The sequence below is a fragment of the Phodopus roborovskii genome, unplaced genomic scaffold, assembly GCF_943737965.1.
Source record: "Phodopus roborovskii unplaced genomic scaffold, PHOROB, whole genome shotgun sequence".
Taxonomy (NCBI): domain Eukaryota; kingdom Metazoa; phylum Chordata; class Mammalia; order Rodentia; family Cricetidae; genus Phodopus; species Phodopus roborovskii.
The window spans coordinates 107152-125211 of NW_026125258.1; the positions used below are offsets into that span (position 1 = coordinate 107152).

Genomic DNA, 18060 nt, shown 5'->3' on the forward strand with positions numbered 1-18060 from the left:
CATTCTAACTTTCCCAGCAGTAAGACAAAACTCTAATATCTGCAACAACAAAAAAAAGTTGCCTGAAGAATAAATGACATCGTTTGTTAAAGGTGTTCTGTAAACTGAAAAGCGCTACACAAGAGGTGAAGAAGGCCTTTCTGAAAGTGCAGCTTTTTAAAGAATCCAGCTCCAGTCCCAAGGTCTTACTTCTCGAGTGTATTAAAGTGCCTGCAAATAGCTGCAGCTCCATTATTAACTCAATACTGACCAGATCTTTGTCTGACTGGCCACACCCACCTGGCATCACTACCTCATACTATTGTCGTCTTTCAGTTCTGGAGAAAGGGGAAAAGGAAAGTGTATGCTACAGGCTTGAGAAAAAAGAAAGGAAAAGGAATTATGGGTATCCATTCTGGGACCATGTTATTGAAGACAGTATTCTTCTAGCCTTATTTGTACTTTGTGGTTTGTAGCTTAGAGGATTCTAGAATTTCATGATGCACAGAGTCTCAGGTTTTCCTCCAAGCCCACCCATCCACCTGCTCATCATCCATCCAAACATGAATCTATGTGCACCTATCCATCTCTCCCTCTACCTAGCTCTCCTCCCCCTTTAACCCATTCCTATCTCCGTCAATCCATCCAACTCATCAGCCATTAAATAATGGCTCCATGAGTGACTAATGTCTGCCAGGTACTTCTTGCAGCACTGAAGTACAATAATGAACAGGATGAGGAAGCACCTGCTCATGATCATAAAGCTCACATGCTAGTAAAGGAGGCTGGCATCAAATGTGATATATAAGAAGATGGTTCCCAATTTAAGCAACTGCCAGAAAAACCCTTAAGCAGATGACACATTATAGAACCTGGCAGAGACAGGGAACTGGATTCTTCAAATAGGGCAGGAAATCCCTTTCAGAGGAGGTAACATTTGACCTGAGAGTCACATGGAAGAAAGGAGCCAGGTGTGTGAATACTCATCACCAGCATCTCAAAGAACAAATGCAAAGGCCCTGAGACAAAAAACAACATGATTTATTTACAGAAGAAGAGGAGATGGGGAAGAGGAGTAGGGCAAGTCACTGCCCGTATGCCCAACCATACTACCGGGAGGGTAGTATGATGAGAGAGTCGGGGAGGTACACAAAGGTCGCGTCAATGACTGCTCTCTATGGGAAGAAAGTAGGACCTAGAGAAGCTAAATGAATAGCCTGAAGTCACGCAGCTAGTAGCAGTTACAGCTGGCTTCAAAAGCTAATTCTCTTCTGCCCCCAAATCTTGAGTTTTCTGCACTATATTGATCCACTTGCCTCAAGGCATTAAACATCCTGCATTAATGTTTTTGGGGCTTAAAAGCTCTTAACATACTTTAACAGCAAGCAAATCCCAACTAGGCAGGAAGGTACCACTAAATGATTCTGGTGACTTTGAATGCATACCCCTCCTTTTCTAATCCCTCTCCTCTTCATTCTCTTCTTTCTCTTTTTCCCCCTTCTGAGAGGTTTTCACTGATGTGGGATTTCTCTTTGTATGCTGTGAATATGTTTTATTAGCATTAGTTAAGAAAAAGTTTATTTAGCCAATAGCCAGGAAGAATAGAGCCAGGTGGGAAATCCAAGCAGAGATTCAGGGGAGAAAGAAGGTGGGGTTTGACAAATGGGGAACCAGCAGGTGGAGAGGTGGAGAGATGCCTTGGTCCTGTCTCAACGAGATGATGGGACAGACTTAGTAGACTTCCTATGGGAGGCCTTACCCTCTCCAAGAAGCAGATGGGAGGTGAGGGGGGGACGTTGGGGGGTAGCAGGAGGAGAGGAGAGAGGGGGGACTGGGATTGGAATGTAAAAATGTAAATTAATTTTTAAAAAGGTGAGGTCTAAGAGACACCATCCAGCCACCAAGGAAAAAAAATGCCCAAGCATCACCAGTAAGGTACAGGCCTCGTGTCGATAAACAGATCAATAGAAATTGGTTAATTTAAGTTGTAAGAACCAGTTAATAATAAGCCTGTGCTAATAGGCTACACAGTTTGTAATTAATATTAAGCCTCATAGTGGTTATTTTAAAAGTGGCTGTGGCTGTGGACCCACCCAGATAAATACCCCGTTGGGGTTCACTTCTTGCCTAAGAAGCTGGATGAGGCAGTGGCTGAAGCCCACCTGGGCAAGCTGAATGTGAAGCTGACCAAGCTGACTGAGAAGCAGGCCCAGTATCTGGGCATGCCCATTGATGGCCCCTTCAAGCCTGATCACTACCGCTACTGAGAGACAGGACTGCCCTTCACCTTCCAGCTGCCATCCTTGTTCCAGGCCCTGCCTCTCTTCCCAAGAGCACATGTCACCAACTTTGCAGTTGCTTCGCCAGTGTTCGTCCTGCTGGGGCTGGTTACTCTGTCCTTGATCTCTCTTGTGTCCTTCATACTGTTCTAGGTGTGGTGAAGGGAACTGAGAGTCTCCAGTCAAGAGAGAGGTACCTGGGAGCCCTCCACAGGGGACATGAGCTCTGGAGTCTTTGAAGTCCTGAGGCTAGATGTGGCTAGTGGCGGTCACAGGCCCATGCACCTTACCATCCAGACCCTCACTTGGTCTTTGTTAGATCTGTGTGCTTTCCCAAGAAGAAACTACCATAGGGCAGGAGCCACTGGACTTGGAAGGGCCTTCCTCAGAGCTTATTTACCATTGGATCATCTCTTAAATCTCAGAATACTGAGGTTGGCACTTTTGGTTCTTATTTCACAGGGTTAGAATAGATTAAGAGATAACCAAGAAAGGACAAGTGACAGCTAGAGATTGAAAGGGACCAGAAAAAGCAAATAGGCTAAGGTCTGTCACTGCTTTGTAATCAATGGTTCCTATCACAAGCCTGGGTAACAAAAAGATTAATTTGGTTTACAGTGTCTAGAATGTTAAAAAAGGAAAGTGGATTAAATAAAATTTCTGGTGCCTAAAAAAAAAAATAAATAAAAGTGGCTGTGGGACCAGGTCAGATGAGAAAACTCCCTGAGTGATGGGAGACCCATCAGGCAAGAGTCCATCATCCCAGTAGTTTATGAGACACGGGCTAGAAGAATGCTGAAGAGCCCAGATTCTAATCTAGTCCCTCCTCCTACTGGACGTGCAACTCTGAGCAGGTTATTTGCTCTCTCTATTCCTCAGTTCCCTCATTTCTAAAAAGCAGGATAATGCTTTCCTCCTAAGATATTTGTCAACATGAATGAAACTAATATATGTAAGGTATTTGATGGGTGTCCGGCACATAATTCTAAGGCACGCCCACTTTCCTCCTGCCTCACAGAGAGACTCTAGTCACCTATACCAATCAGAAATTAAAGGTGTGAACCAGACCACTTCAGGGGAAGGCAGTTTCACAGTGTCCTGGCGACAAGCAAAGGTCAAATAGGACAGTAATATAACATGAAATAAGGATTGTAAACATGGAGCCTGGAGACTAACTACTCTTCCAGAGGACCTAGGCTTAGTTCCTGGTACCCACATGACAACTGAATAGCCATCTGTTACTCCAGTTCCAAGAGGGATCTGTTATTTACACTTCTGGTCTCCATGGATATTATATGCATGTGGTACACAGACATACATAGGCAAGACAGCCATACACACAGAACAAAATAGAGATTTTCTTTTTTAATAATGAAAGCAAACCAGAAGGACACCAGTGAGGGGGGAGGACTGGGGTGGATAATTGGGGTGGAGGACATGAATATATGCAAAGTATAATGACATATATGAATGAAGATTTCATCATGAAACCCATTCTTCATATGCTAACTAAATTTTTAATTAAAGCATTGTGAGAATAAGTGAATGAAATAATGGACATGAAGCACCTGGCATGCTGGGCTAGCTCATGAAGTGATGCTATTTTTATTGAGATGTTTATTTTTAGCAGCTGTGGTTGTAACTGTAGAAGCTACGTGTATGCTTTCCTTCTCCGTATCAGGCTGTGAAATGTGGGAAATTTGTGAGAAGCACTTGTCACTGGGACCCAAGAATCTATTACAGAAATCAGTTTTCAAACCAAAGCCAGCATCACGAAGACAGTCTCTCAATGTTTCTTCTACTGAAAGTTCGGAAGCTATCGTCCCCTCCCCAGTCAACCCCTGCCTCCTGGGGACATCTCACCCTAGAGTGAGCACACTCCTTTCTCCACACCGGGCCTGCCCCAACCGAATCCCAGTGCTTTTGGACGTCCCTCCTGGATGCTTCTTTCACAAATCCTGTTGATTTTGGGTCACCACAGCTTGCTGATCCATCATCTCTCCATCCCCACGGCCACGGCCTTGGTTAGTGCGCCATTGTATCTGGTCCCCATAGTCCCATCACATGGCAATGCTTTAGAAACTTAGATCCCATGACTCCATCTAAAACTCTTCGAGGCTTAAAATCAAGACTCATCTTCCTGGATCTGAAACCTGACTCTATCGGCACCACCACTGGGGCTTTGGAGCCAGAGTCTGTAGATTCCCCTAGCCACACACACACCTCACAACACCCTTTCCTTGCCTTCGCTCTCCTTCAGGCATGGGACACTACTTTGAGCTCATCAAATGCAAGCGTTCCTTCCTCTCTGCAACCTTGGTCCTGCAGTTTCCTCTTCCTATGGCAGATGCCCTTCTCACTGGCTAGATAACTCCCATTCTAGGTGTCAGTCCAGTACACTGCCTTACAAAAACCTCCTGAGCATCCTCTCCCTTGGTCTTTGTCAATCTGCTTTGTTTTGTTTCAAACAGTATAGAAGCCCAGGTTTGACCTGGGACTCACTATAGAGCCCCAAGGTAACCTCGAACTAATAGAAATCCTGACTCCATTGGCATTGTAGGCATGAACCACCACACCCCAGCTCCAGTCTTTTTTATCAGACTTTCTTAAAGCCCCACAGTGCTCACAAAATGTGCTACATGTGTAATTACTAACTCCTCCCTGAAGTGACTAATTTTGACCCGACACCCACACTGTAAATTCCAAGAAGACACATAGTTTGTCTGTCCTGTTCTGACTATATTTCCAGGACCATGACTGTGCCTGGTGGGAAGCATGTATTTGACAAATAAATATGTCCTGCAAGGATTCAAAACAAAAGCCAAATCCCACTTCTTATTTCCAGAGATTTGGAGACCAAACAGAAGGCTGGGGCTGTACTGAAGGTGTTTGCAAAATGAAGGGCAGAGAGAGCCTCTTCACTGGCTTGTAAGCCAGTCGATTCATAAGACATTCACTCCACAAATAACTTGCTTTCCTGGTTCCAGTCTGGGAAGGGAAGAAATGTAGTCATTAAGAAATTTAAATGGAGGAACTAAGCAGGAATTAAATATGATCAAGATTGTATTGCCTGAAACTGTCAAAGACTAAATAAAAACACTCTTTAAAAAAAGAAATTTAAACACACACAAAAATTTAACCCCAAGACCCACTCAAGCACTGGCTGCCTACCTCTCAGTTCAGCTTGTACATAGGCTAAGAGGTGACCAGACACACTGTTTCAACTTCTCCTGTCCCCATGCTGATCATTAAGAGCCATAATAGCTGTACATTAACATCTCCTTTACCGGAAGGAAAAGTGACCTCACATTCCTAAAAGTATACCCCACCATTGTGTGAGTGGGCACACTGTAGGTCACCCCGTGACCCTTTCCCAGACTCAACGTTGTCGGGGAAAACCACTCCCCACATCTTTTCTACAACCTGAGCCAAACTAGCGGGCAGGATTGGTAATAAGACCAAGCAAAGACTCTGGAGGCCCTGTGGGCTCCATTATTCTACATGTCCTACGAGAGAAGTGCTACTACCCCAGCGACAGCTGCTGCAGATCGCAGCCTTGGATGCTGCCAAGAAACCTGTCCCCCTGAGGACACCCAGGCCATGCAGTGCAGCTCCAGGTCCAGGGAGAGCCACCCCACCCGTCTGCCAGAGAGACAAAGATCACCAGAAACAAAGGACACACACACACACACAAAGTCAAACGCAAATACCAACACTTGGTGAAATTTCAAAACAAACAGCCAGCTTGGTATATCTTTAAATAGATTGTGAAACCATCCTAGAGGGACAACGATTATGTGATCTTGACAGGCGCGATCTGGGTTCCGAACCCCACTCTGCCTCCGCCCTCCTCCCACCCACGCTGCAGTTGCCAGGCGCATTTCCCAGCCTCCGGACGGACGCGTGCTGCCGGGAGCAAGCTCATCCCACTCCTGCCAGGGAGGGACCTGCTGGTGGAGGAGAGCCAGGGTAGCCCGAAGTAGGCAATACGAACCTTTAGGATCCCAGTTCACCTGCTTTCTTGGCGTCTCGATTGGAAATTTCATTGCTCCGTTGCCCACAGGGGGGGGAGGGGGTGAAATAGAAAGAATCAAAATAATAATAATAATAATAATAATAATAATAATAATAATAATAATGTCTTCAAGATTTACAGCTCTTCGGTTAAAGAGACCAACGGAACAATTTGTGAGGGTGGAGGAGCATTCGAGTGGCTCCTAGGGAGCCCCAAAGAAAGACAAGCGGGAAAATACTAGCTGAGGGAAGCGCTGAGCACTTGGGTGTTTGCACCGGTTAAGGAGGTGGCCAGCTGCTGCCCTCGTGGATGAAAGAAAAAGTAAGATCGGATGCTGAGGGTGGTTCCGAGAGGATGAAAGAGCGGGGTTGCTTCTGCAGAAGCGCAGTAGGCAGACGCAAAGCTGAGCAGCCAGTTACAGGGCTGACGCCGGAGAGAAGCCCACCGCAGAGTCCCCTCGGGTCCCCAAAGGCGTGTTCGTACCCCCTCTCTCGCACACACACGCACATACACACACAAAACACACACACACACACACATTCAGGCGCGCACACACCCGGCCGCGCGCTCGGGCGGGCACGTCAGCCTCGCTCGGCTGATCACAGAGTACTCGCCCCACCCCAGCCGCCGCTCCTCGCCCCCGGGAGACGCCCCCCCCACTCCCCACCCTCTGAAAGCCATTGGACGGAAGGGTGGCGCGGCGCCCGGGGAAGCTAGCGGCCAAGGCGACCCTCCCCGTGGCGCGCTGCAGGTGCCGCGCCACTGCGGGAGAACGCCGGGCGCGCGTGGATCCGGACACCGGGTCTGGACGCTGGGCGGTGGCAGACCTGTCCTCCGCCGGGCTGCGCAGAGACAGCGAGCAGAGGCGCGGCTGCTACTTACTGGCGCGGCCACAGCGTGCTCGGTGGAGTTGCAGCCGGAGACACGCTTGGCTGCCTGGAAGCTCTGCAGAAGGCGGAGGAAAGGGCCTGCCACGGCCCCACCGCAGACCTCGGCCTGGGGTGGTGACCTCCTTTCACAGCTCCCACCCTGAGTGCCTGCTCGCTCTCTCTCTCTCTCTCTCTCTCTTGTCAGTTCATTTTTGATACACCACTCCCTGCTCCCCAGTGTGGTTCTTTCGTCTGAGTCCCGAACCCATGTCCCCACTGCGCTCCTGAGTGGAGGATGCCCGTAGCAGCCATGAGCCTTTTGTTCTGGGACTGCTTAGCATCTCTCTGCTGTGATCTCACAGCACCTAGTTCCCCAGGCACAGTTTGGTCCCTCCCCCAGCTACCTGTAGCCTGACTGGGGCTCATGCTTTGAGGCTAGGGAGATAGGCTGGGGAGAGGCACTGGAGCCCTGGAGGAAAGTCCAGTTGCTAAGGCTTGGCGACTCTGAGAAGTTAAAGGGGTAACCCAGGGAGCCCTTGAGAGTCAGCACGAATGGTGGGTACAGGAAGACCTCAGCCATTTTCTGAATTAGGTCCCCGCCCACCGAGTTTATGGTAAAATCTAAGTCTCCAGAAAAGGCCAAAGGTGCTGGAGTACTCTTGAAAGAGCCACCCAAGAATCAACATGAATTCTGCTTACAAGTTCCCTGGGATGCCTAGCAACAGTCTTGCACTTAATAGATGGTCAAAAAAAAAGAAAATGTTTGCTAAAGAAAGGTAAGATTAGCACGCTATGGTGTTCAATAGGAAGTTCAACTCAGTACCCTTGTCTCTACGATTACTAAAGTCCGTTGTTCATTTAGAACCAAAACCCTTCTATGTACCATTGCTGTGCCAGGTTCTGGCTACCAGGCCAAGAGTAAGATTGGAATGGACCTTTTCTTCATAGAACTAGTATCAGAAGGTCAAGTTGATTGCTGTTGCCTTACCACGTGGAAGAGATAGTGACAACCGCCCTCTTTCCAAGTCTGCCAGCTGTGGTCCTTGAGGTGCCTTAGGGAAGGCCTGGGTTCCCCCCTACACACACACACACCCACACACACGCACACACACACACACACACACACACACACACACACACACAATACATCCAGGTCTTTAAGCCCAAGGGCAAGCTCTATAAAGATGGACTGTGACAAAGGTTGGGAAGTGCTTTGTCAATGACTTCTCAAGGCCCAAACTGGAGCCCTGAGTTCTCTGCAGACCATGCTCAAGGAAGGCTGGCACCATCCTGGAGTGATGTCCTGCCTCCTCTGCTCTTTGGATGCATTCCCCAGGAGTATCAGAGCTGCCTCCTCTGGGCTATTTCCATACTTTCCCCTCCTTGGACTGTGAGGATGAACAAGGCATGAAAATAAGGCAAATCGACTCTGGTATGGATAGGGTTCCCAAAAGCTGGGTCTCAGAAGCACTTTCAAGCTCACTCTGCCCTCCCCTCCTGCATGTCCATGGGAATCAGCAGAGACCAACAGAAGTACACTTTCTTTCCAAATCCCTCCTGAGTTAGGAGGACAAGTCAGTTGATTTATTGCAACTTCTCCTTGTCTCCATGGGCTTCCTCCACCTCTCTAAGGATGCCTTCCTTGCCTCTTTTTACAGAGGAGACTTCTGCTCAGGAGGATAAAGAAACACTCCCAAGGTCACAGAGAGGAGATCAAAACCCCAAATGAACCTGACCAGTAGATACACAGTTTCTTTACCGAAATCTTGGGGCCCAGGACCACCAATCTGACCAGACAGGTTCTTTCCAGTAATGACGATCTAAATATTGGACTTTCCAGCCCTCTAGCCTCTTGCTCTTTGTAGAATGAACTGGACTATCCTTGCATTCAGGAATCAACATTAAAGAATCCTCTCTCTGCCCAAAGCACCGGTTTGTGGAACAAACAGCAATCTTCCGATGCCTTGCCGTTTAGTCAATCAACAAACACAGAGCATCTCCTGTGTACAAAGGAAGTTGTAGGTCTTTTTTAGAAGGACCTCTTGGTAATGAAGGACCTCTCCATCCCAAGAACAGCAGGGCAGTTAGGGGGAGGCTGGGAGGCTTGGGGCAGACCCTGCTGGCCTGGGGAACAGAATGAATGTCTAGCTGCTGGTTGGGTTGAAGCCTTGCTCTGGTCACTGGCTTAGAGGAACATCTCTCTACTGAATCACTGGATTCCTTCCCTCTTGCCTTTCACTGACCTCTCATCTCTGGGGCATCCCGTCATTCCCACTCTCATTCACCCTTCAGGACAAGTTTATTGGGGGGGGGGTCGAACAAAAATAAAGAAATCCCAGTATCCTCCCTGCAATGCACGTGGTGGTGAAATTAAATGTAATTCTTGCAAAACTGAGGTGCAAGACCACCCCTACCAGGAAAAAAAACTACTTAGCATATTAACCCTTTGTGCTCCTCTCCCCCATCCCCTCTTCCATCACTGTCAATCCCTACCCTACCCGTTAGCCTTCAGTGGATATTTACAAACTGATTCCACTTACCCAAAGGAGGAAGAAAGAAGTGGCCTATGTAGGGGGAAAACATCCACAAAAAAAGCCGCGCAGAGTGATTGGGTCTCGCTCTGCACCACAGCAACTTCCATGGCTATCGCTGCGGGCCAGTTAGATCTAGTGTAAAGAGCCCGCCTCGGATTTCTGCCGCAGGAAAACAAGGCATCTGATGAAAAATCACCCTGCTCTCGCTGTCCCCCAGCCAGGAGCCCTGGGCTGGCAGCAGCTGCATCCAGGGTGCACTGGGTCCTCCGCCCGGTCCTTGCAGCTTAGAGTAGAGAGTTGCCGCACTCTTTGACGCTAGCTGCGTGGCCCAGCGTGGGAGGACTGGGGAAACCCCGAAATCTCAGTCATCACTGATAATGAAGTTTGCCTGAGTTGGCAAGCCCTTACCCAGCAACCTGGGCTGACACAGTGTGACCTGAGGGGCAGCTAGCTGCGTGGGGCAAACTGCTCAGCCAGAGAATAGTTGAATTCTACTGGGCGGTGAGGCACTAAAATTTCCTGGGACGGCGAATCACATGGGACAATAAAGCATCTTGGGGGATTCTGCTTAGCTAATGGGAGAGGGGTGGTTCTTATCAAAATCTACTTTAAATTCATAAGGATGGGTTCATGCACCAGCTTAGAGTAGTTTCCCTTGGGTTTTCATCATTCTTCCCCCAAACACAGAAGACATCCCTGTGCTTCACCTCTCTATCCATGAGAGGCAGCTCCAAGTCCTCTTTTCAAAAGACTTGTACTCCTATTTGTACTTCGTTTCATGAAGATATTATCTGAACATGCGCACGTGCACGCGCTCGCGTGTACACACACACACACACACACACACACACACACACACACACACGAGCACACGAGAAGAATACAACCACTCTTTAGGGAAAAGAAGGGATTATTCACTGGCGATAACTTAAATTTCTCCCAGAACTATTTTCTTTTCCAAGGCAGTGTCTCCAAATAGTTCTCAGCATTGAATCACTCTTATGTTTCAGGTCCCAACCACCACCATCTGGGAAAACCTACCCTTAAGTATATGTTGCTCTAATCTTGGGCTGTGCTTTGGCATGGAAAAGCCAGAGACACATCCGCAACAAAAGGGCAGTGGGTGTCAGATATCCCTGGTAATGTGGATCTTTGTGCGCACATCCTGCAGAGTTATTTGGATGACTCAAAGTTCTGATTGGGAATAAACGAGGTGGCATAGTGTGAGTTCCCACGATGTCGTAATTAACTCTACAGTCTGATGGAGACACAGTAGCCACCCTTGTAAGCGCTCGGTTTTAAATCTTAGCCGTAAGAGAATAATATTTAAGCTCCCATTGGGCATTATGCCAAACATCTTAACCGAAACGAATAAGCCATAATCCTGCTTCTCATGTTACAGTGGCTACCTTTCTCAGGGTTAGTACCAAAACATAAACCTAAGGGGGGATTTATGTTTTGTTCTGTTCTGTTTTGTTTGCTAAGAATTTGAGCTGGAATTAACGTTTTCCCTCAGTTTGTTTTTTGTTTTTTTTTTTTTTTTTTTTTTGAAATTTTCAGCTAAGGCTATAATCTCAAGTTACTTGGGAGGCTGAGGCAGAAGGATCTCAAGTTCAAAGCTTGTCTGAGCTACAGAGCTAGTTCAGTGCCAACCTGGATAACTTAGAGAGACTGCTACAAAATCAAGTAATTTTAAAAGGGATATAACTCAGTAGTGGAACACGTGCATAGCATGCATAGTGCCGTAGGTTCAATCCTTAGCACAACAAGGAAGGAGGGGGAGGAAAAGGAGAAGGAAGGAAGGAAGGAAAAAGGAGGAGGAGAAGAAGAGAGAGAAAAAGAAAAAGAAAGAAAGAAAGCAAGAAAGAAAGAGGAGGGGAGGAAAGAAAATTATCAAAGGTCATAGTTGTTTGTTTTTTAAAAGACAGTGCTGTGGGGCCTAGGGAAGTGATTCAGTGGGTGAAGAACAGGCCTGAGGAACTGTGTTCAGATCCATAGACCCCACACAAAGTGAAAGGGGTAGCACACACCTGTAATCCCAGCTCTTGCTCTGAGAGGGGAAGTTGAGACAGGCAACTGAAGCTCTTGAGCCAGCTAGCTTCTTTCACAAAGAGACTGCTTCAAGGAAGGTCAAAGGTGAGGACCAACACTCACTCACTAGAAGTTGCCTTCTGACCTTCCTGAACACACTCACATTAACATGCATGTACACGTGCACAAACAGAGACAGAGAGACAGAGACAGACAGACACACACACAGAGACATACACACACAGACACACAGAGAGGGAGATACACACAGAGAGAGAGACAGAGAGAGGGGGGGCATGCACAAAGATTTTTCAAAGTGTTTGTAACCCTACAAAAATGTCAAAACATAATTCTTACCGTAATGTTATTAAGAAGTGAGGTCATTAGAAGGTGAATGATGCGGAAGAGCTCCACCGCGCAAACAGGATTAATCTTTTACAAAAGGGCTTGTAGGTGCCAGGTATGCCCTTTTTGCCATCAGCCACATGAGATGCAGCAAGAAGATGCCATCCTGGGAGCATAAACAAGCATTTACCAACTATCAATTTTGCTGGCACCTTGGTCTTGCACTTCTCAGCCTGCAAAACTGAAGAAATGATGCCTATTTGAAAATTATCCAAAGTAAAATATTTTGTTACAGTGGTTCAAATGGACTAAAACAACCAGGATGTAATCAATGACTGCGTTTGGTCACCATGCCTACATATTCTTTGGTAGCCATTGAGATTGGTTCCAGGACCCCCATGGATACTAAACGCCAAGAATGTTGAAATCTCATGTCAGAGAATTTGCATAAAATCTGCATTCATCCTTCCTTCAACTTTATCCTTTTAAGCTTAATTTTAATTGATTTTTACATGTCTGTGTGTCTGTGTTGTGTTTATGATGACTGAGAGTTCATGCCCTAAGATGGCAAAAGAGGCCTTCAGAACCCTTAAAGGTGGAGTTATAGGAGTTTATGAGCTGCCTAATGTGAGTGATGAGAATTGAACTCAGGTCCTCTGGAATAATAGCAAGTCCTCTTAACAAATGAGTCATTTTTCCAGCCCCTGTCTCTTCTACTTTAAACCATTTCTTGATTACTGTCAAACTTAATCCAATGTAGGTGCTATCTGTATTGTTTAAGGAGTAATGACAAGCAGAGAGTGTGTGCACACTCAGTACAGATGCAGCTTTTCAAATATGTTCTAAGGTTGTTTTAATCAGAATAAGAAAGTCTAATGTCTGAAATGACCATATTCTAGACTCATGACTTCACTTATTGAGTACTGATGGTTTTTAAGTTTTGTTTGCTTATTTGTTTGTGTGAGGGTTTTCTTTTTTGTTTTTATATTGCTTTGAGAAAGTGTCTTATTTGGTAGCCAGATTGGCCTCAACCTCATGACAATCTTCCTGCCTCACCCTACTAAATGCTGAGGTTACAGGCATGAGCCACCATACCCAGTATAGTATTTAAGATTCTTAATTTTTTGTAAGGACTCATTGATTTTTATTTTATGAGTATGGGTGTGTTGATTACATATATTTTTGTGCACTACATGGGGGCAGTGCCCATGGAGAGCATCAGATGCCCTGGAACTGGAATCACACACTGCTTGTGAGATGCCATGTGTGTGCCAGGAACTGAACCTGAGTTCTCTGAAAGAGCAACAAGTGCTCTTAACCACTGAGCCATCACTCCAATCCCAATAGTAATTGTTCTTTAAAAGAGAGCCCACATAAATAAATAGAACCCAAATTCATTTTCTTTCTACTAAGATTAAGTGTCACACTGCATAGAGAAAAAAATATATATTTCCAGACCAGCAAATAGTTAGAATGACTTAGTGAATTGAGACCTCTCCAACCTCCACCGAAACAATATTCTCAGAAGATAACTGTGTGACTACTACCCAAGTTTCTCCCCTCCTTAGTTCCAGAAGTTATCTTTGTTTCTTATCCCCTAAAAACTGAGTTTCAATTATCAGTATTTTCATACATGTACACTGAGATGACAGGCATGGCTGACATTTATTGAATTTAAAAATAAGAGCCTTAGCAAGATCACATAGTAGAAAAATATGCTGATTTTCATGTCAACCTAAACAGGATTTTCACTTGAACTAAAAGTTGGAGACAGACGTGTTTCCAATATGTATTTGTATATGAGCAAAACAGACTTGTTTGTATATAAGCAAATCATATTCCCAGAGTCTTTAAGCTTGACAGAATTGAAAAGTCCTTTAGAGAGACTTACTGTCTAGAGATGCTGGCAGATCCTAATCCAAAGCCAATAACACAGGCTGAAAAATAGGAAAAAAATCTCCCCAGTAGCAAGTGGGATGTAGGCTCAAACTCTAGTGCAGCAGTTCTCAACCTGTGGGTCGTGACCCCTTTGAAGGGTCATATATCAGACATCCTGGGTATCATATATTTACATTATGATTCATAATAGTAACACAATTATAACTATGAAGCAGCAATGAAATGATTTCATGGTTGGGGTCATCACAACATGAGGAACTGTATGAAGGGCTCTCAGCATTAAGAAAGTTGAGAACCACTGATCTAGCAGGAAGGATGAGAAATATTTGTCTTATTTCTGCTGCTTTTAAAGCTAACACCTGCTGTCTTAGATTCTCCACTGCTGAGAAGAGACATCATGACCATGGCAACTCTTATAAAAGAAAACATTTAATTAGGGTAGCTAATTTCCAGTGGTTTAGTCCATTATCATCATGGTGTAACATGGTTGTATGTAGGCAGACATGGGACTGGAGAAGAAGCTGAGAGTTCTACATCTTGACCAGCAGGCAATAGTCTGAGTTAGGTATAACTTGAGCATAGGAGACCTCAAAGCCCACTCCCACAGTGACACACTTCCTCCAACAAGGCAACGCCTACTTCAACAAGGCTACCTCCTAATAATACACTCCCTATGAGCTTATGGGGGTGGCAATTACATTCAAACTACCACACTTGTTTAGTTCAAAATTACTGGGACAGGGAGCAGCAGAAGAATCCCCCAGGCTGTCACTGCTGCAAGGCATAGGGCAGTAGATGCCACTGTAATGAACCTATGGAGAAAGGCAGAACTGGAGATGTGCTGGCGGGGACAGGTGAGAGAGAGGGCTGAAGTAGACTTGATACCATTGCCCACTAGGGTCAACAGGATGGTTTGCAACAGCCTGGAGTTCATGCAGATGCAGACTTGGCCCCAGAAAAAGCTGCCCCTTCGTGGGATGGCCCTGACACTCTGGGAAACAATGGAGGCCTGAGATGAGGAAAGGTTCAGTCTCTGGATTGAATCTCCTGGAAGGACCACCGTGGTCCATATTGGCACAGGAAGCCATGTTGGTGTCTGTGCTCCATGGTGTGGTGTCTGGCCATGATGAAGGCTGAGATCTGGGTGGATGTAAACTTTCTATACCACTGACTGATGATTTGGTGATGTCCTCCTGCTTTGCTGCTTGGGGAGGAGGGCATGTTGATGAAAACGGCAGGCATAGCTACCTGAGGCAATGATGAGACCCAAGGTCCATTCAGCTGCTGGGGGCCGTGAGTGGGTCAGTGGTCCTCATAACACCAGAAGCCGCGTTGATGTCTGTGGTCTGTGGTCCACCCCAATATCTAGCCCATCTATGAGCTACTGGAGCATGTGAAGGGGCCTATCCTGCAGAACATAGCTGAAGCACCTCTATGACTCTGGACAATAGCAGGATATTGGAAAGGGGTCTCTAAGAGGGTCTAATATTGAGGGTGTAGAAGAAGCAAGAGGCCTCGAACCAGACCAAAGACTCATTGCAGTGAACACTTGCAAGTAAAACTGTTCCTGCAAAATGGTATACCATGTGACCCACTGCAGCTTTCGATGTCACTGCAATGAACAAACACGTGACATAGAGGCGGGGAGGTCAGAGGGGTGCAGTGCATATGCACTGCAGAACTTGACATGAGACAGGTGTCACAGGTGTGAGATTGATAGAAAATCAGGTTGTTGTCAAGTGGGATCATCGAGATGCTTTTGTTTGACCTCTTTTTCTTTTTAGGGGAGGTGACAACAGTTGAGGGGAGACATGGAAGGACTGGGAAATGAGTGTGATTGGGGTGCATGATGTGAAATTACCAAAGAATCAATATAAAATAATAATTTGGAAAATAAATATATATGAAAACATGATTGATAGAGAAGCTTTGAATGCATTTTATTATTACAACTTTTCTACAAAATGACTAAAAAAATAAAATTTAAAAAAAAATACTTGAACAAATGTAGTATTCTTCTCCTGCCATTGAGCCATCTGAATGTTTGCTAATCAAAGAAAGAAGCCATTGCCAAATCTTCCTAGTTCAGTTTCCACCTATAAATAACATTCAAATATATCATTCAAGACTTTGCATTATACGTAGTGAAAAAATGTATAAACTCTTTTTTCAGTACTGAGTATCAAACCTAGGGCCCTGCATATGCTAGGCAAGTTCCCTGCCACTGAACTATATTCTCCAACCCTTAATTTTATTTATTTTGAGATTAAAAGGCTCACCAAGTACCACGGGCTGCTTTAGAGCTCAACATGTAATCCAATCACACCTTGAGCTACAAGTCTTTCTAAGCCAACCACCCAAAAAACTAGGATAACAAGCTACAATGCCTGGCTTTCCAAATCTTCATTAATAGGCTTTTCCAAACTATTACACACATCAGTGAAGCAAAAATCTATTATTGCTGTTGTTGTTTTACTTCCAATTTAAATCTCTTAAAGTTTTCCATTATGTAGATTAAAAAGACCATTATTATCCTTCCAATATTTTCATCTATTATATATTAAGTTCTTCAGCATTCTCCTTGCATCCAGTAACTCTTTTAACCCAATAAATACAATCACATGGCTGAGTCATATTTTTGTGGGAGGAGGGTTGCATGTATGTGTTCATGAGTATGGAAGCTGGAGTTCAACACTGAGTGACATTCCTCAGGCATCATCCACCCTCTTTTCTGAAACTTGGTTTCTTGTTGGCTTGGAACTTACCTGTCTTAGTTGGGGTTTCTATTGTTATGAGGAGACACCATGACCACAGCAACTCTTGAAAAAAACAAACAAAAAATTTAATTGGTACTGGTTTGGGCCATTATGGCAAGAAGCGTAGTATGAAGGCAGACATGGTACTGGAGAAGAAACTGAGAGTTCTACATCTCAATATGCCTAGCAGCAACAGGAGACTATCATACTAGGTATAGCTTGAGCATATGACACCTCAAAGCCTGTCTCCACAATAATACACTTCTTCCAACAAGGCCATACCTACTCCAACAAGGCTACACCTCATAGTGTCATGTGCTGTGGGTTGAACCCTCAAACACAAGAGTCTATGGGAGCTATTCCTATTCAAACCACATCACTAAATAAAGTAGTGGATTGGCTAATCAATAAGCTCTAGGGGTCACCTGTCTCCTTCATAACACTGGGATTATAAATGTGTGCTGACACTCAGCTTTTTCACATGGGTTTGAGTCTCATGCTTGCATAGCAAAGCCCTTTCTTTACCAACTGAGCTATCTCTCTAGCCCCTAATAAGCTTTTCTTAAAAACATCTTTCTCTCTATAAGGTCCAGAAAAACAAATGGAATGTCTCTATTTCTTATTGAACTCCTTTACTTATAAAATAGTGATCAGTAATTGAGTCTGAAGTATTTGGCCAATTTATATACAACTGCCCTTTACAGTCAGGAATACAGCCAAGTGCTGAAACTGATTCCATATCTTCACATAGAAAATGGGGGAGTAGATATATCATGCCTACCTCTACCTACAAGATTATTTTAAAGAGATAGTGGCTATAAAAGTGCTTTGCAAACTACACAGAAATTTACAGATGAAAGTACTCATCACCTCCCTGAGTCTTTGTTCTGTAGTTTCTTCTGAATCTCTGCCAGGCATGTAACTACCACTTTTAAAGAATGCCTCATTTATTTCTCATAACAGTCCTGGGAGATGATTACTATTATTGGCATGATTACATTTAAAAGTCTGATGTGTAACTGGGCACATAAATATTTATTGAGGAGGACACAGGAGCCTGAAGCAAAAGTGCTTTGTCCAAGCAAACACAGTTAGTTAGACAAGAAAATGGGAAACAAACCAGACCCATGTAACTGAGGTCCAGGACACACCACTCTCTAAGTCAAACTTAGGGCTGTTCCCCTGGGGACAGCTGATCACATGAAGTCGTTTTCATAGAGTCAGCGATATTGAGGTAAATAAGGATCAGGATAAACAAATAGGCCGAATAGATGTTTATTCAGGGAGAAATAACTTACAACCTAGACAGATGAACACCAGGAAATTCAACCCGATCCTCTCCTGTCAGAGTCA

At 45.1% G+C, this 18060-nt stretch overlaps 1 protein-coding gene across 1 annotated transcript in view; it reads right to left on the reverse strand.

Annotated features, from left to right (window-relative positions):
- The window catches only part of LOC127227937 (potassium channel subfamily K member 10-like), a gene marked incomplete at its 3' end in the record, with an annotated part of 87605 nt that extends 81286 nt beyond the window's left edge, over positions 1-6319 (reverse strand). Inside the window, exon 1 of the mRNA XM_051192310.1 lies at positions 6253-6319. Coding sequence (XP_051048267.1) covers positions 6253-6304 — 52 coding nt within the window. The remainder of the gene's footprint in view (positions 1-6252) is intronic.
- Between the last annotated feature and the right edge of the window lie 11741 nt (positions 6320-18060).